The sequence below is a fragment of the Acanthopagrus latus genome, chromosome 15 (assembly GCF_904848185.1).
Source record: "Acanthopagrus latus isolate v.2019 chromosome 15, fAcaLat1.1, whole genome shotgun sequence".
NCBI classification, from domain to species: domain Eukaryota; kingdom Metazoa; phylum Chordata; class Actinopteri; order Spariformes; family Sparidae; genus Acanthopagrus; species Acanthopagrus latus.
Window position 1 is genome coordinate 524279 of NC_051053.1, and position 15282 is coordinate 539560.

Below are 15282 nucleotides of genomic sequence, written 5' to 3' on the forward strand. Positions count from 1 at the left end.
CAGTCGAAAAACAGCCTAAACTCTCCAACAACCTACCAGAAGTCCTGTATAACAACCGGTCTGGTTACCCTGACTTCAGTCTTCTCCGACCTCGGGGTCCTATTGTCGCAGAGAAAACAAAGGGCCTTCTATATCCCTCAAGTTTCTCAGAATCACTCTCAACATAAACAAGTTTCAGGTTCAATCCCAGTTGGAAAGCTCAAGCGAATCTTCCTCTGCACCCCATGCCGCACCAAACGCCAACTCTGTCCCTTCTGGGCCACCTCAACTTTGCCTTACAAATTTTCCCCCAAGGGCGAGCCTTTATCCCTCACCTACCATCCATCGCTTCTTCCGTCTCATCACTCTCTCTCTTGGAAAAGCTTCCATTACTTCAGGACTATACAACATAACCTTTCCGTCGTTCAATCTCGTCACCTCAACTTCTTTCAGTACTTATGCCCATTCCATCATGGCAATAACACATCATCAGCTTTCCTTAGCGGTATCAGCTTCTTCCCCAAGTTATAACTAGCAGTTTGGGGCCAGGCCCCAGCCATCCCCAGATAACTTCCCTCCTCAAAGGACTCCTACGCCAAGAACCAGCAAAACCCTCATCGTCTTCCTCTTACCGCCAACTTGCTGGCCATCTGCCTACACATAATCCGTTACGGATACTCTGAATTCGCCTCCTCAACCATCACCGTCATGCCTGCATTTCTGACTTGTCTCACTTTTCAGACGACACCATGGTGTTCCACTTAAGCAAACCAAAACCATAAATTTGGTCCACCTACACCCATCTTCTCCTTCAAGTTCCAGTCACCTCTGAATCCCTTCGAAATCCTCGCAAACTTCTCGCACTTCTGTAAATCTCAGAGCATAACCATGACAGATTCTCTCTTCATTTCCGAATCCAGCCAAGCGGCTACTCAATTCTGGTTTCCATCATCACTTTCGCCATGTGCTCTCATTGTCCGGTATTTTCCCAAATACTACTCCGGGCACTCCTTCAAAATCGGAGCTGCCACTTCAGCCTCTCGTAATGGCATCCCAGAACACTTCATACGTCTCATGGACCGCTGGTCCTCCCAAATGTACCACCGCTTCATCCATTCAGATCTCAAAGATCTCAGATCCGCTCAATCTCTTCTCAAGTAATTGGAGGTTTTTGGGGGTCCGTCGCTCCCCACAACGCACTCGAAGAACTCAAAAGAACCAAGATCTTCTACACTTCATTTTCCTTCGTCACTAATAAATCCTTAAATGTATCTCGTTGACGGTGTGGTCCTAGCTAGTGAAAAGGTATGATATCTAACCTATATAGTGTACTTTCATCCCAAAAAATCCAGTCCCTTGCCACTATTAGACACAGATGGGAGCAGGATATGGGTGAGATCGTACATAATGAAACCTGGGATGCAAGATTAAAAAGAGTCCACACCTCCACAAAGAGAAGTTATCAGAGAGATTCCCAGACACAGATCCAGCGTGCAATCGTTGTAAATTGACCCCATCCTCATATTTGCACACTTTTTGGAGCTGCTCTGAGCTGACAACTTCCTGGACTTCGGTGTTTAAAATACTCTCGGTCCTTGAGGTGTCCTTCGCTCCATGCCCAGTCATAGCCCTCTTTGGAGTACCCTCTGTTTTTTACAGTTTGAACAAATCTCAGTGTGACTTTCTGGCTTTCTGTACATTGCTTGCCCGCCGCCTAATCCTTCTGAAATGGAAAGATGCCATCCCTCCGTCTTTCACAGAATGGATCAGGAGCATTTTATTTTGTATGAAATTGGAAAAAATTAAACCTGCACTTAGAGGTCAGTCTGGCAATTTTTATAAGATTTGGCAGCCTTTTTTGAGATACGTGGAAAAGAAATTAGAGCTGCATGAAACAACCTAATCAGGACAACCACTGGCTTCACTTCGTTTAGGTAACAACCCGCTTGGATCTTACTCTGTATGTACTGTATGCAATGTTTTTTTGTTTGTCTGTTTACTTATTCATCTGTTTGTTGTTGTTGTTTTTGTAAGATTTTATTTTCTATCATGGGTATATATATGCCCTCTCTTACAACAAACTTAACATGCATTCTCTTGCATGCTTTGTTTAATTAATTAATTAATTTTCACTTTTTCCCTTTCTTTTATGTATTTGTTGGGGTGGGAATTCTCTTCTCAGTGTTTCTGTATGTCTTTGTTCTGTTGTGAAAAAAGCCCAATAAACAGAGTCAAAAAAAAATAAATATAATGCTTGAATACAATTTCTTTAAGTAACAGTATTTTTACTTGACTGTAGTACTGTACTACTCAAGGCACCTGGGTCGAGCAAAAATATGTTTTGGGGGCCTCTTTGCCATTCTCAGTCCAATTTAAACACAAGGTGAGACTTAGGGGTGGTCCAAATAGAATGTAGGCTGAAACTTAAACTCTTTAGATGTAATGAACCCATTATATTAAGAGGGCTGCTCTTATACTTGTAGAATCTGGAGTTATAGTACATAACTAATGTAACCATTGGTTAGTCAGTCAGTTTATACCCTGCTTGCCCTGCTTTGCTTGGATCCAGCCAAAAATATACATATACAGTTGGTGAGTGTATTCTGTTTAGTTTTTTTTTTTCAACATCATTCATAACAGTTGTATTGTTAGAAACCACACATGTCCCTTTTTGATGGGAAAAGAAGCACAGGTAAAACTAGAACTGCACGCAGTTATGAAGGGGGGCAAAGCCCCCACCCGCACGACCCGGACCCCGTGCACCGCAGAGCCCACGGAAGTTTGCCCCAAAGGTTGACGGGCTCAGGGAAAAAGTGAGGACACAGGCCAATGTCTGAGCTGCGGTATTTGCTGTAATGGGAAGTGCAGTGGAAGTGCAAAAGGCTAAAAGTGTGCCGATTTGGATTTGTTTGTACTAAATCATGCCCATGTTGACCAATCATTACTGAACTATATGGCCGGCCTCAGGAGTCACCCCACATCAGTGCTGTTTCATTAAATTTCTATTATTGCAACAAAAAATGAGAGTGACAAGGAAAATGCATTTATGTTGATTAGTGTGTGGTAACTTAACAAAGGAAAAGTGCAGCAGAAGTGGGCGGGGCCCATGTCAGAAAACCTAGCTCTATTGGGGAAACACGTGAATATGATGTTAATGAATGTGTTCTTTAAAATGTGGAAGTTAAAGGCAAAAACGAATTTACATCCATTATAGTGCCACCTATAGGCCAATTTGCAAATTTGGTACAGAGCCTCTGGATGACTTCAGGAACAATTGACTTAAGTTTGATGTTGAAAGCATTTAGCTCAACTGAAATATGAAACAACACGTGTTTTTTAGTTAGCAAAAAAGATTGTTTGGTTATAACTAGCAGATTTTTTGGAGTGCTACAATTCTTTTGACTACTTTTCATCAGACACATCTGGAGATTCTATATGCAAGGTTTCAGGCAGATAGCACTTAAATTGTAGGAGGAGTTGGAAAAAGTAGGTTTTGCATATGTGGTGATTTAGCGAACGAAATGTGCAGCAGAATTGGGCGTGTCTTATGTCAGAAAAGCCAGCTCTATTCAGATGGATATAAGGTTTGGGAATGTGTTTTTTGTGAAAGTTACAGGCAAAAACAGGATTGCATCCATTAAAGCGCCACCTAGTGGAGCACATGTGCAATCTTTGGTGTGGAAGAACTGTGTCCTATTCTGTATGTACCATATAAACTTCAAAGCTCTCAGCATAATAGTTTGGCTGAAATTAATGTTTGTTGTATATCTTGTAATAAGCCATGCCCACATTGACCACTCATGACCACCTTCAAGATATGGCCTCAGGATTGGCCCTACATCATACTGACCAAATTTCGTCAAAATCGGTGTAGCCGTTCGAGAGTTATAAACTTACCATATTTTTAGAGCTCCCTAGTGGCCAAAATTCGCCAAATTCAACTCATCCCTGCCCAGTGTCATGGCAACCAAGTACCTCAAATTTGGTGTTAATAACATTCAGTTTCACCAAGATATCAAACAGTTTACATTCTTACAGCTAGCCACAGAAATGAGTTTGTTCATAATGTGTGCTTTTTTGACCAAGCAATATTCTTTTGATAACTTTAGATCAGGTCCAGCTGAAGAGTGTCAAGTTTCACGCAGATCGGACAAAATCCAAAGCAGGAGTTCCAAAAAGTAGGTTTTCCAGTTTTTGCAATTTTGCGGAAAAAAACTTTCTGGCAGAAGTGGGTGTGTCAAATAGCAAAGTGATTCAGCTCCATTCACGGAATGTGGGGATACAGGGTTTTTGAATGTGCAACATACAGTGTGGGAGTTATAGGCAAAAACACGTTGGCCTAGGTTATAGTGCCCCCTGCAGGCAGATATATGTAGTTTTTTGTGTCTGAGGTACTTGCAGGTGTCTGGACCAACCCTCCAAATTGCACCACTCTCCCTTGCACGATTTAGCCTGCAGCACCACTTTATTGGGAATAAAATCTTTACAAATACAACAGGGTTTCTAGCACCGCTGGTCCTAGGAAACACGTCTGCTTGCATACGCGTTCCCTCGGGCTTGGCCCCCTAATAAAGACAGCAACTAATGACCTCTAACAATGAATTTCATCTGTTTCTTTTGAAGTGGGAAGTGCTCATGTGTGCTCTGTATGGCTTGTGAGTGCTGTGTTTGCAAATGATCAATAACGACCAAAACCTGTGCTGTGTAGGAGGAGGCACAATGTACAGCACTTGATAATATGGCCTCTATTTCTCTGATGAGGCAAAGAGATATTCTAGAAACTGTTTTATTAAAGGTCATCTTTAGCCATTTACTCTCTCTTCTAATGGGTTCATATTGATCATATATGATTGTTAGTAAAATTTCTTTAATGCACTTTGTTTAGAATTAAATTCTGAAAGTCCAATACAATGGAGTACCACTGACACAGATTTGAAGACATATTTTCTTCCTAGAAACAGACGGACGGTGTACTCTCTGCAGTAGTGGACTGTTCTGGTGGTTTTTCAGTGAAGAGTGGAGCCAGGTGCTTCTCCTTGGAGACTGTGGATGAGACAAAATAATGAATAATGTGAACAGCCATGCTGAAATGATTTCTTCTGTTGCCGCTGAAGCACACTGAGCCTTTCACTCCAGCTCTGTCCCCTCTTGGCTTCAGCATCACTATCAATACACACAAATAACAATAAACACATCAACTAAACTGTTATTGATTACACACGGACACACACCCTTATCTCTCATCACTCCTGCACTGTCACTGCCTGCTTTAGGAAACTATGAATGGGGAAGTATTTGTCACTGTGTGTAATTAGGTGGCTAATTAACAGATCCAAAGGAGGGGTTTTCATTCTTCCACTCAAATACACAAATACACATTTGTATGACTCCTCACACACATTTTCCTTTCAAATTCAGCACAGAGATACAGGGCGAGATGTGTTCTCAAGCCCAGGCATTACTACCCCTCTCTTATTGGCTTTGTCTGGCCTCCTTTTTCTCTGTCTGGCTAAAAAAAAAAAAGACAAGGGAGGAGTACACAAAAACCTACCCAGGATTCCCTGTTGGGCCAGTTCTTCCTCTATAGAACTCAGACGGTTATATTTAGTTATCCTCTCAGCACTGCTCAGACCTCCCAGTTTGACATAGTCCAGGCCTAGACCCACAGCCTGAGGGAGGGGAAGAAGAGCAGCACACTGTGAGACAGAAAGTGGTGCTCAGGAAGAAGGGGTGTGATGCCACCAAGGGGAGGGAAACGGAAACAAAGACACTGTCTTTAGGTAACACTGATGAGTTTGTTCTGTATTTAGTCATGATGAAACTGAAGGCAGGTAGGAGGAATAAGTCAATCACAGTTGATAATGCTGACCTACAAGAGGAGGGGATAAGTATATGTGTGCAGATGAAGGCAGCTTAATCTTAAGATTACATGAACACATAGTTTTTCACACATTTGAATCAGTGGTATCGTAGATATTTGAGAGTTAACTTTGCTGGTGAAAACAGATGCATCAAATGACTTTCATTGGCAGAGACTAGTTTGGCGTATTCATATTTCTTTAATCAATTAGTAGATATTCAGTTTACTCTCATTGAAGACAAAGAAAAGCATATTCACACTGGGGAGTTAGGACCATGACATTTTTATGTTACTGCTTCAAGAATAACAGTGGAAGAGGGGTTTGGAACTGTGTCTACAGACATACAGCAGACAAAACGGGAGCATATTGAGAAAACATCCTCATCAATGTTATATCACAATTGCAGCATTTAGGAAACAACTGACATTCACACAACACAACCAAATACAGAAAAGCGCTGCAACGGCCCAAAACACAGAAAATAGCAAAAATTTGCAATTACAGAAAAAGGTTAGAAACACACAAACCCCAAAATCAAATGCAACATAGAAATGCTGCCTATCCATTCAACACAACAGAGGTGCTCCAGGCCTCTAGGGGGAGCACTCTCCCCGGACTGCAATAATCAGGACCTTATTCCGTTAGAACAAAACATGTGTGGCTGATGGTGACGTAGTCAACATACATCAGTACATGTATTTACTGTTAACATGTTCTCACATTAAACTGTTTTAAGATTTAATGGTCCTCTAAACAGACACTCTTAGTTCTTAGCACTTGTCAGTCCTTGTAGTTTGAGAGTCAGAGCACACATCATTAATGCAGATGGCTGCTACTGATGTTCAAACAGAATGTGATAAGGAAGTGTACAGCTGTTCACTGATCAGAAAAATGACATGAAGCTGGAAATGCTAAATGACAGCACGGGAATAACACTTACAATATCTGACAAAGAATAATCACTGCAGGGCTCTCTGCATGTTGTTCCCAGTAACACTGAAGCTGGCAGGTCAACACATAGAGAGAGACACATAATTAGCACGGATCGCAATTCACCAAAGAAACAATATTTCATAGATGAAAAAGAGGTTGGCTTTTGATACTAATAATCTATGGATACAGTGTTCGATCAGAAAATGAAGTCAACCCTGTTGCTGCTGCTCAGACTCTTTGAGAACTTCCTCACACAGTTAGCCCAGCGTTGTTTAATTTGGTCTTTCAGATGTTTATGGTGGAAAAGAAAATCAAAATAATTCTAAAACTCATCTCAAATGCTGCTTATGCAGTTTTAATGTTTGTGACATAATGTTCTTTAAATATGCAGGATCTTTAGTAAGCAATTATTTTTCATAATCTAAGCACAGAGGGCAAAGTGACACCCTTGAATCACAAACACAAAAGACAATTTTTATCAGATGTAGAAAATGGATATCTCAGGGCTTCCATATAGTCAGTGGTGGCTTATCAATAGGGGGCACTAGGGCACCACCCTACGTGAAGAAGAATCACCGAGACCTTCATTGATCAAGATTTTATGTTTTTAAATGAGCAGCCTAAATACTATACACTAAGCAGGTCACATGTATAATCTGCAATAAAGTAGATTAAATTCATCTACATTGTATAAAGTCACTGAGAGGTGACAAGAGAGAGGAGCTTCCTGGACACTGACCTTCACTGCCCTAAGGTTGTGACACCAAGCGTGAAAAGGAGTTGACATAGGAGCACGTGATATAGACATTCATAAAGAGTTGGATGAGCCTTGTATGATAGATTGAGATGCGGCGAATAGATCGAATTGGAGAAAGGAAGTTCAGTGAAATTGGTGTGGTTTTGGAGTGGTTCAGGTCCTACTTGTTTGACAAAAAAAACCCTGGGTGTGTCTTTACATATGACAAACAGAGAAACTCAGAGATAAAACAAGCTTTTTCCAGCTGTGGCTTTTATCTAAGATCAAGTCCTTTTTATCATTTAGTGATTCTGAAAGGGTTTTTCATGATTTTATCGCCACCGACTTGACTACTGTAATGCCCTTGATGTTGGTTCTAGCCAAGCTTCACACTTGCAGTTGGACCAGAATGTTGCAGCTTGTCTTTTAACAGCAAAACGAAAGCCAGAGCACATTTCCCCATTACTGGCTTCACTTCACTGGCTCCCTGTGCACTGTCAGATTAATTTCAAGTGTCAAATCATTGAATGGGCTAGCTCCAACCTGTCTCTCTGACCTTTTACAACCACTTGTTCCATCAAGGTCAGTCAGACCTCTGGCCAGTTGCTTTTGGTTGTCCCCAGGTCAAGGTTGAAGCACAGGGGAACTAACCCAAACTCTGGAACAAGTTGCCTCTACATGTTTGGCTGGCCTCTACACTGCCTGTATTTAATTCCTGTCTCAACCACATTTTTATTCCTTGGCATTTGATTCAGCATGATGGTCATCTTTCTTGTTCTTAGGGCCTTTGTGTTTTTTAGGATTTCTGACTGTTCAACCCTTTGGCCAACTGTTCTAAAGGTCCCATATCATAAAAAAAAAAATGTTTTCTCTGGTCTCTACATATATAAGCTGGTCCTCCCTGAGCCTGCCAACTCCCAGAATGAGGAAAAGAAGCAATTCCTGCATGGTCTCTGCAGCCCACCCACTGATAACATGGCGCTCCTACAGGCTGTTCAGAATCTGCTCCTTTCGTTACGTAATGAAAGGAGTCATTATCATAAGCTGATCTCCTCTGCGTGGCGATATGAGATATCTGAGAGGGGGGCGTTCATCCCTGAGGTGAAGTTCGGTGTGTCCAGCAGTGAGACAGCAGTGTTTCACAATGTCGTCGCTCAAAGCTAGACACGCAAATAGTTCTGCTGTTGGTTGTAAAAATCAACATAAGTGCCTATATTACTATAGAAAGGGGAGGTGGACCCAAACGCAGTTACACAGGGGAGGCGAGGATAAAGGGAACAAACAAAAGGCGGGCTTTATTAAAAAGCTGATTACAAAAACAAAAGCAGACGAAACAGGGCAAACCGCAAAGTAACAACCAAGAACAAGACAAAGTAGCAAAAGAAAACAGCTAGACAAAGTACAAATCAAAAATCAAAGTTCAACTCAAACATACCAAACTGGACAGGAGCATGGACAGGTGCAAACAGAAAACAGCAAACAATGACCGGACAAGGAGTGAGGGGAACACAGAGACTAAATACACAGACACTAATGACATGACGAGGAACAGGTGAGGAGAGAGGAGGAAGGAAGCCAGGTGTGATAATGAGGGGGAGGAGCACAGAGGAACAGACCAGGAGGGAACAAGACAGAGGGAGCCAGAGGGGAGAACACAGGAGAACTTAAAGGACACATGAGGGCATGGAAAAATCAGAACATGAGACACAAGACAAGGAAAAACAAAACACAGAACACAACAAGACATAGAAAAAAGGACATGAATCAAAACCCAAAAACCAGAAACAAGGACAACACAAACAGGAGACATGACAAGCTTAAGGATTGAGCACAGCAAGGTTCTTGAAACACCAGTTTCACAGCTCTGCTCCAGGCGGCCGGTTTCAGTGCCTCTCCCTTTAAATGCTAATGAGCTACTACATGCACCATCCAAAGATGTATTTGCGCCGCCCACCTCTCCCTGCCTGCGGAAGACGTGAGGGCGGCATTGTGTGACCATGGCAACAGCTGAGTTACCGGAAGAAATGGCCGCCGGACAACAAACTGCGGTGGGTTTGCGACCCAGAACAACAAGAGGCTCCAGAAGAAGTTCAGCAGCCCAGAATGAATGTGGATGTTTCTCAGTGGTTAGTAGTTTACTTTTTTTTTTTTTTTTTTTTTTAACTTGACATTACTTGTTACTTGTTACTGCACAGACAAATGAAAGTTTTACGGGCTTAGTAGCTGTCTGCCCCGCGCTGTTACAGATCACAACCCCCTTCTCCTGCCTCGAGTGTTTACATAACAAAGCTTAGCCAAACCTCGACTGGCGTTTACTGCTCTGAAGTTGCAGTTTACAAGAGAAAAGCGTAACCCCGTATTATTATTTACCTTTATGTGGCCAGGTAAGTCAATTGAGAACCTGCTGTTATTTGCAGAGACGACCTGTAATTAGCTAGCAATGTCCAACAACTGTAGTTTTCAATAAGCCACAGTTGCCTCCCGTCAGCTCTCTACCAGCACTATTGTTTTTGAACCGGTTCCAACAGTTTATAAACTTTAAATATTACAAAAGAAACAAGGCAACGTGATTGATTGGCTATGTAGTTTCCAATGAATAATATAAATTCTGCTTAAAAACAGGTGTTCCTGTGGCAGTTGTGAACAAGTGCCTACAGAGCCCGAGAATATCTGCTGTATTGAAATACCACAGGTAAGTGTGAACACTGGGCAAACAAGGTTGTTATTTTGCAGTCTCTTTTCTTTAATCCATTATCACTCACTTACCTTTCATAACTTCTAGGTTACACAAAGACTAAGTTACAGCAGCTTCCTGAGCAACCATCATGCATGCTGGACCATCCTGGCCTAGAGCCTGTCTGCCTGAATGTGTTTTCACTGCAGAATGCACTTAACATTTATCGGGCAGACTATGGACCTTTACGTCTGAGGGGAATAGTGCAGTAAGCTTTTTAGTCCAATAAATATTATTAATTTATTGCAAAAGTGTTATGAAGTACATAACTGCTTCCTCTGTCTTACATTGCTTATAGTTTATCTTTACTATCTTTTACTTGGTAACATGAAAACTACATATCAAACAATGAAAACACACAGAACAGTTGGGAGAGAAGTTTTATTGCAAGAAACAATTGTAGACATACAAAATAAATATCTAAAGTGGAACAGTTAAACTTGCCAGTTGCCATGGATGTGAACATTCAGTGCTGACTTTCTACTGATTTGTGTCCAGCCAATATAGATACGTAGCCTACAGCAGCTTTGTAAGCTGGTGCTGGTGCTTTCTGGGGCGAAGAGTGAGAGCTGTGCTGCCTGCCTGCGTGATGCTGAGGATTCATGCAGAGTTGTTGGGTCTTTCATACTGAGCCGAGAGGTCTTCAGGGATTGTAAGTTTCAGCACCTCGTTCACATATGGGCCAGGGTCCTGGAAAACCTTCTTGAAGATCAGGTCCAACAGTGCATCAACGTAGTCTGCAGTGCAATAAACAAAAACTAATGTTTACAAGAAAATGCACTAGAACCAAAAAGCCTTGTGCTGCAATGTTGTCAAGTGTCTCTTCGTATTTCTCCTAATTTATACGTTCTCCTTATTTATTATTTTGAAAACCATCAAAAAAATAATTCAGATTTTATTTGTGTTTATTTTCAACCTTTTGTGTTATTGCCTGTGTGTCCATCTTTATTTTCTATTTGTGGGGTTCAAATAAAAGATTGTAAAACATACGGAATGTTGGCTCTGCTTTCACAGGCTTTGCAGTTCATTCTCCATGCTTAGATTTGGGGAAGTTGACTGTACAGAAGCTCTCCACCTGTAGATGTTGCCTGTGGTCAGTCAGTATTTTCATTGTAATGCAGGGCAGCCAGGTAGAGTCTTGGGTGTTAAAATCATAATATACACACTAAACTATAATCAACTAAACAGATAGTGATGTTTTATGTCCACCAATCCATATTCATAACAGAGTAAAACAAAATTACATATTAGAGTAACATAGTGACGAACATTACATCATATGCTTTTGTTCAACAAACCTGTGCTTCTGAAGTGAGGCCGGATAGTTCTCATGGAAAGCTGTGTGCCAACCGTGCATTTCACTGCTTGGTCTGTCTGGCAGGCAACATGATGCACTACAGACTGCTGTACAGATGTGCTTGGCTAAACACAAAGGAAGGAATATGTTATGTGTCTGTTTCTCATGTTACATGAAACAAAGCTATGTAGACAGAAATGATGATTAAAACAATCCATTTGATAAGGCAAATTCTGGAAAATCATAATCCGCAAACCCATGCAAATTCCTCATTTCCCATTAGATTTAGTAAGTGAGCAATACATATTGTGTCCATTTTCTGTGTCCATGCCTTCATATAACTAACATTAATCATAGCACAGCAGACAGGTAACCCCTGTCTCCGGCTCCAAAGCAAAGTAATGATTGCTTGACTGCAGATAAAGTGTTGGTACTGTCAGATCGGGTCTCTCGTACCAGCAGCTGACACTACACACGTAGTTACGTGTATATCAACACAAAAGAAGTCGTTCAACTGCCGAAGTGCTCCTGGGCATCTAACACACTGTCCTTTAGCCTTTAGCACAACATGCTAATTGACATAACGTAGCTCACTGGCCGTGAATAACAGAGCATTTCATACCGTCCTCTCTGCGTGTTCACAGCGGAACATTACCTCTCCGTCCGCGAACAACTGAGACAATTTCACACCGTCTGATCGGCTGTGAGCATGTGGAGGAGACGGTTTCCCATGCGTGTTCATGTTGGAACAGTAGCTGTAGTAACTGAGAAGTTGTCCGCGGACGATGAGCTAGCTAGCGCTGCTCGGCCGTGAGCATGACGATGGCTAGCTCGCGCTGTTCACGGCCGAGCAGCGCTAGCTAGCTCGTCCTCTGCGGACAACATTTTAGTGGTTCACTGGCCGGTTAGAAGCGATCAAATCTCAATATCCTGATTCAATTTCTCAGTTCACTGTCATGAGTGCTGATATGACAAATTAAGGTTAGGCAACATTAACATTACCGTGAATCCTAAGACCAGTAAGCCCACTGTTGTAACGTTAGCTCAGCCTCATATTTACATCACCCGTTAGCATTAGCTCATGTGCTAAACAGCCAAAGTAACACAAACAACACTGTTTTTAAAAATACTTACAGTTTCTTCTTCTGTGGCGTTGACACGGACAGTGGGTATTGATCCATCTTTTAGGAACAATCTCGTTGCCAGTCCAGCCGGATATTGACCCTGGTTGCTGAAACAGTCCGGTGTGAAGTGATTGGCACAGACAACAACGATTTTGCTCAGTGAAGCTGGGACGTTTCCCTGAAAAATAAAATTTAGCCACTTCGCTCTGATATCCTCTTTGGTAGGGAGGCGATGTAGGGAAACATGAGTGTCCATGCATCCGACGACAGAGCAGGAGTGCTTGGCTTTCGGGTTGTACATGCTAGCGGTCAGGCTGTCGCATACAAGTGAAGCGAGAAAATGGCGGATTCTCCTTCAGGTAGCCGGAGTAATATGGGAGGAGATATCCAGCCTGAGGGCTGGAGCATTCAAATCACCCGTACTGTTACGTAACTGTGCGGGTGAAATCCAAATGGCTCTTTTAGAGACACATTTCCTGACTCCGCCTATTTACAAAACATTGACGTAGAGGTCCTAAATCATTCTTAAGGGGTCGGGAGGCACTCCGGATATGCAATTATACATAGTAAAGCAAGGAAAAAGTGGGTTTTGCATAATATGTCCCCTTTAAATAACGAGGGTCAGTACAAAGCTGGCTTTGCCTCAACACTGACTGAAAGGATCAGTCCCAACCATACCGGACCCAGCAACTGCACCCGAACCACTGAAAAGTGTCGCCACAGTTTAATAGTATTCATAGTTGCCTATGAGTCTGGTGAAGTCAGCTGGAAATCGGCTAACCAGTTAGCTCCACTTCGGTCCGCTATGCAATGGCGTTTGAAGTGAGTTTAATGTTAATGATATTACGATGGAGCTTGGTTGTCACAGTAAAAAGTCTGGAAACGTGCAGACTGGACACAGAGACGATGCGAACAGTGTCCAAGAGTTTGGAGACTGAGTTGGAGACAAACATAGCTTTCACTAGCTGTTGGCCATTAGCTTCATGGTAGTAAATGTAACAACACATACGAAGCAACTGTAAATACCGTAAATATTAGCACATGCTACTGCTAACGCAAGGGGTTTCCCCTCCCTGAGAGTGATCTAGCAGGCAGGGCTCCCCAAGTAGGCGTTGACAGATGGAGCTCATTAGCATTTAAAGCTGCAGGCACAGAAACAGACTGCTCTGAGTAGAGCTCTGTAGAGCAACTTTTAGACAGCTGAAGTTCAGGACCACGGATGAGTTTGGGGCAATGCATATCGAATACAGAGCTGTTGGACCTCTGACAGCTGTGTGAACTTGATGAAAAACAGTATAATATGGGACCTTTAAATGTGCTTTATAAATTAAATTGGATTTTGGATTGGAAAGCTGCTACCTAACATATTTAAAATTGATCCACTGTCTACAAATGCTTTTTCACTCTGTTTGATGAATGACAGCAGTGAGATCTGACTTTGAATCTCCTGTGACAAGTGTACTTGAAAATAAAAGTTTATATCTTGAATGCACAGCAGTGCTCTGGCCAACATGGAGAGGAGAGGGAATGCACATTGGTGATCCCAAAAGGCAACGTACAGTATCTATCATTAACAAGGTCTTCTTGAATATATGATGGCATCCCCCTCAGTTGATTATAGCTATATGTAGCTTAAGTTACCCTGGCTTCAACAGCTTTATTGGAGTCAGGACAAGCAAGAATAACATGCATTTCACTGTCGGTTAACAACAAATGTCTCCAGACCTGACTCTCAGATAACATCTCAGACCACACACACCACATTTATTGAAAAATGTGCTAAAACTGTACACGATAAATTGAATGCAGGAACAGGTTGGGGAGGTGGTATCTCAAACAGAGAATCAGGGTGTGGTTAGTAGTTGGACATAATCCATTACCATGGCTAACAGATTGCTGTAGTGAGATCAACATCATTAGCAAAGTGAGTGATAGCATTAGGGAATATTAGTTTTGGTTCATGTTAGTTGACAGCCTGACACCCACTAAATTTGCAACTAACTGGTTAGTTATTAAAAATATAAAATGCTGTAGACAACGTTAAATATAGGAGACTCTCTCTGGCACTCCATTGACTCAAGAGCATCTCTGCAAGGTTTCTGACATGTGTCAGACTGAGAGGCCCTGATGAGGAGCATAGTAGCCTACATAACTAGGCCTCTAGTCTTGGTTTTGTTGCTATAGGGCAATGCTTGAGAAAGTAGCGCAGGTGACTGCAATACCCACCTGGGACTGATTAAGTTACAAGTACCGTATTTTCACGACCATAGGGCGCACCGGGTTATAGGGCGCGGTTTCAGTTACAGGTGCTTTTTCTGTATTTAACAAATACATAAGGCGCACTGGACCATAGGGCACGGGCATGGTAAAACACACCGGTAAAACATGCATGCTAGTGTGTGTATTTAAAAAGGCAGCAGGAGCAAAACTGAGTTTGGTTGTGCTTTATTGAAATCCTGGCCCGGATGGAAAGATGGCACCGTTTCATGAAGCGAAAGCACCAAGATGGACGTCCTTGAAAATGTTCAATTTTCATTTCTCCCGCTAGCGTTACTGCCCTTAGTCGTATGGTGACTGTAGAGACGCTTCTTCCAGCTGTCCTTTGACCGGCAATCCAT

General features: G+C 42.2%; 1 protein-coding gene and 1 long non-coding RNA gene across 8 annotated transcripts in view; both read right to left on the bottom strand.

Moving 5' to 3' along the window:
- Positions 1-4749: 4749 nt before the first annotated feature.
- The window catches only part of eno4 (enolase 4), a 68449-nt gene continuing 57916 nt past the window's right edge, over positions 4750-15282 (bottom strand). For 3 of the 7 annotated variants that reach the window (XM_037122781.1, XM_037122780.1, XM_037122782.1), the window contains 3 exons: positions 6781-6842; positions 5531-5648; positions 4750-5022 (listed from right to left, as the gene is read on the bottom strand). In XM_037122781.1, the coding sequence (XP_036978676.1) occupies positions 4931-5022; positions 5531-5648; positions 6781-6842 (272 nt within the window). In that variant the 3' untranslated portion in view covers positions 4750-4930. The remainder of the gene's footprint in view (positions 5023-5530; positions 5649-6780; positions 6843-15282) is intronic. The other 4 variants (XR_005079176.1, XR_005079175.1, XM_037122785.1 and 1 more) reach the window with 2 other exon arrangements.
- On the bottom strand, positions 10608-13501 carry LOC119033140. Its single transcript, XR_005079178.1, has 4 exons — positions 12675-13501; positions 11542-11665; positions 11234-11380; positions 10608-10980 (listed from the first exon to the last, which is right to left on the bottom strand). It is a non-coding gene; the product is annotated as an uncharacterized LOC119033140 (long non-coding RNA).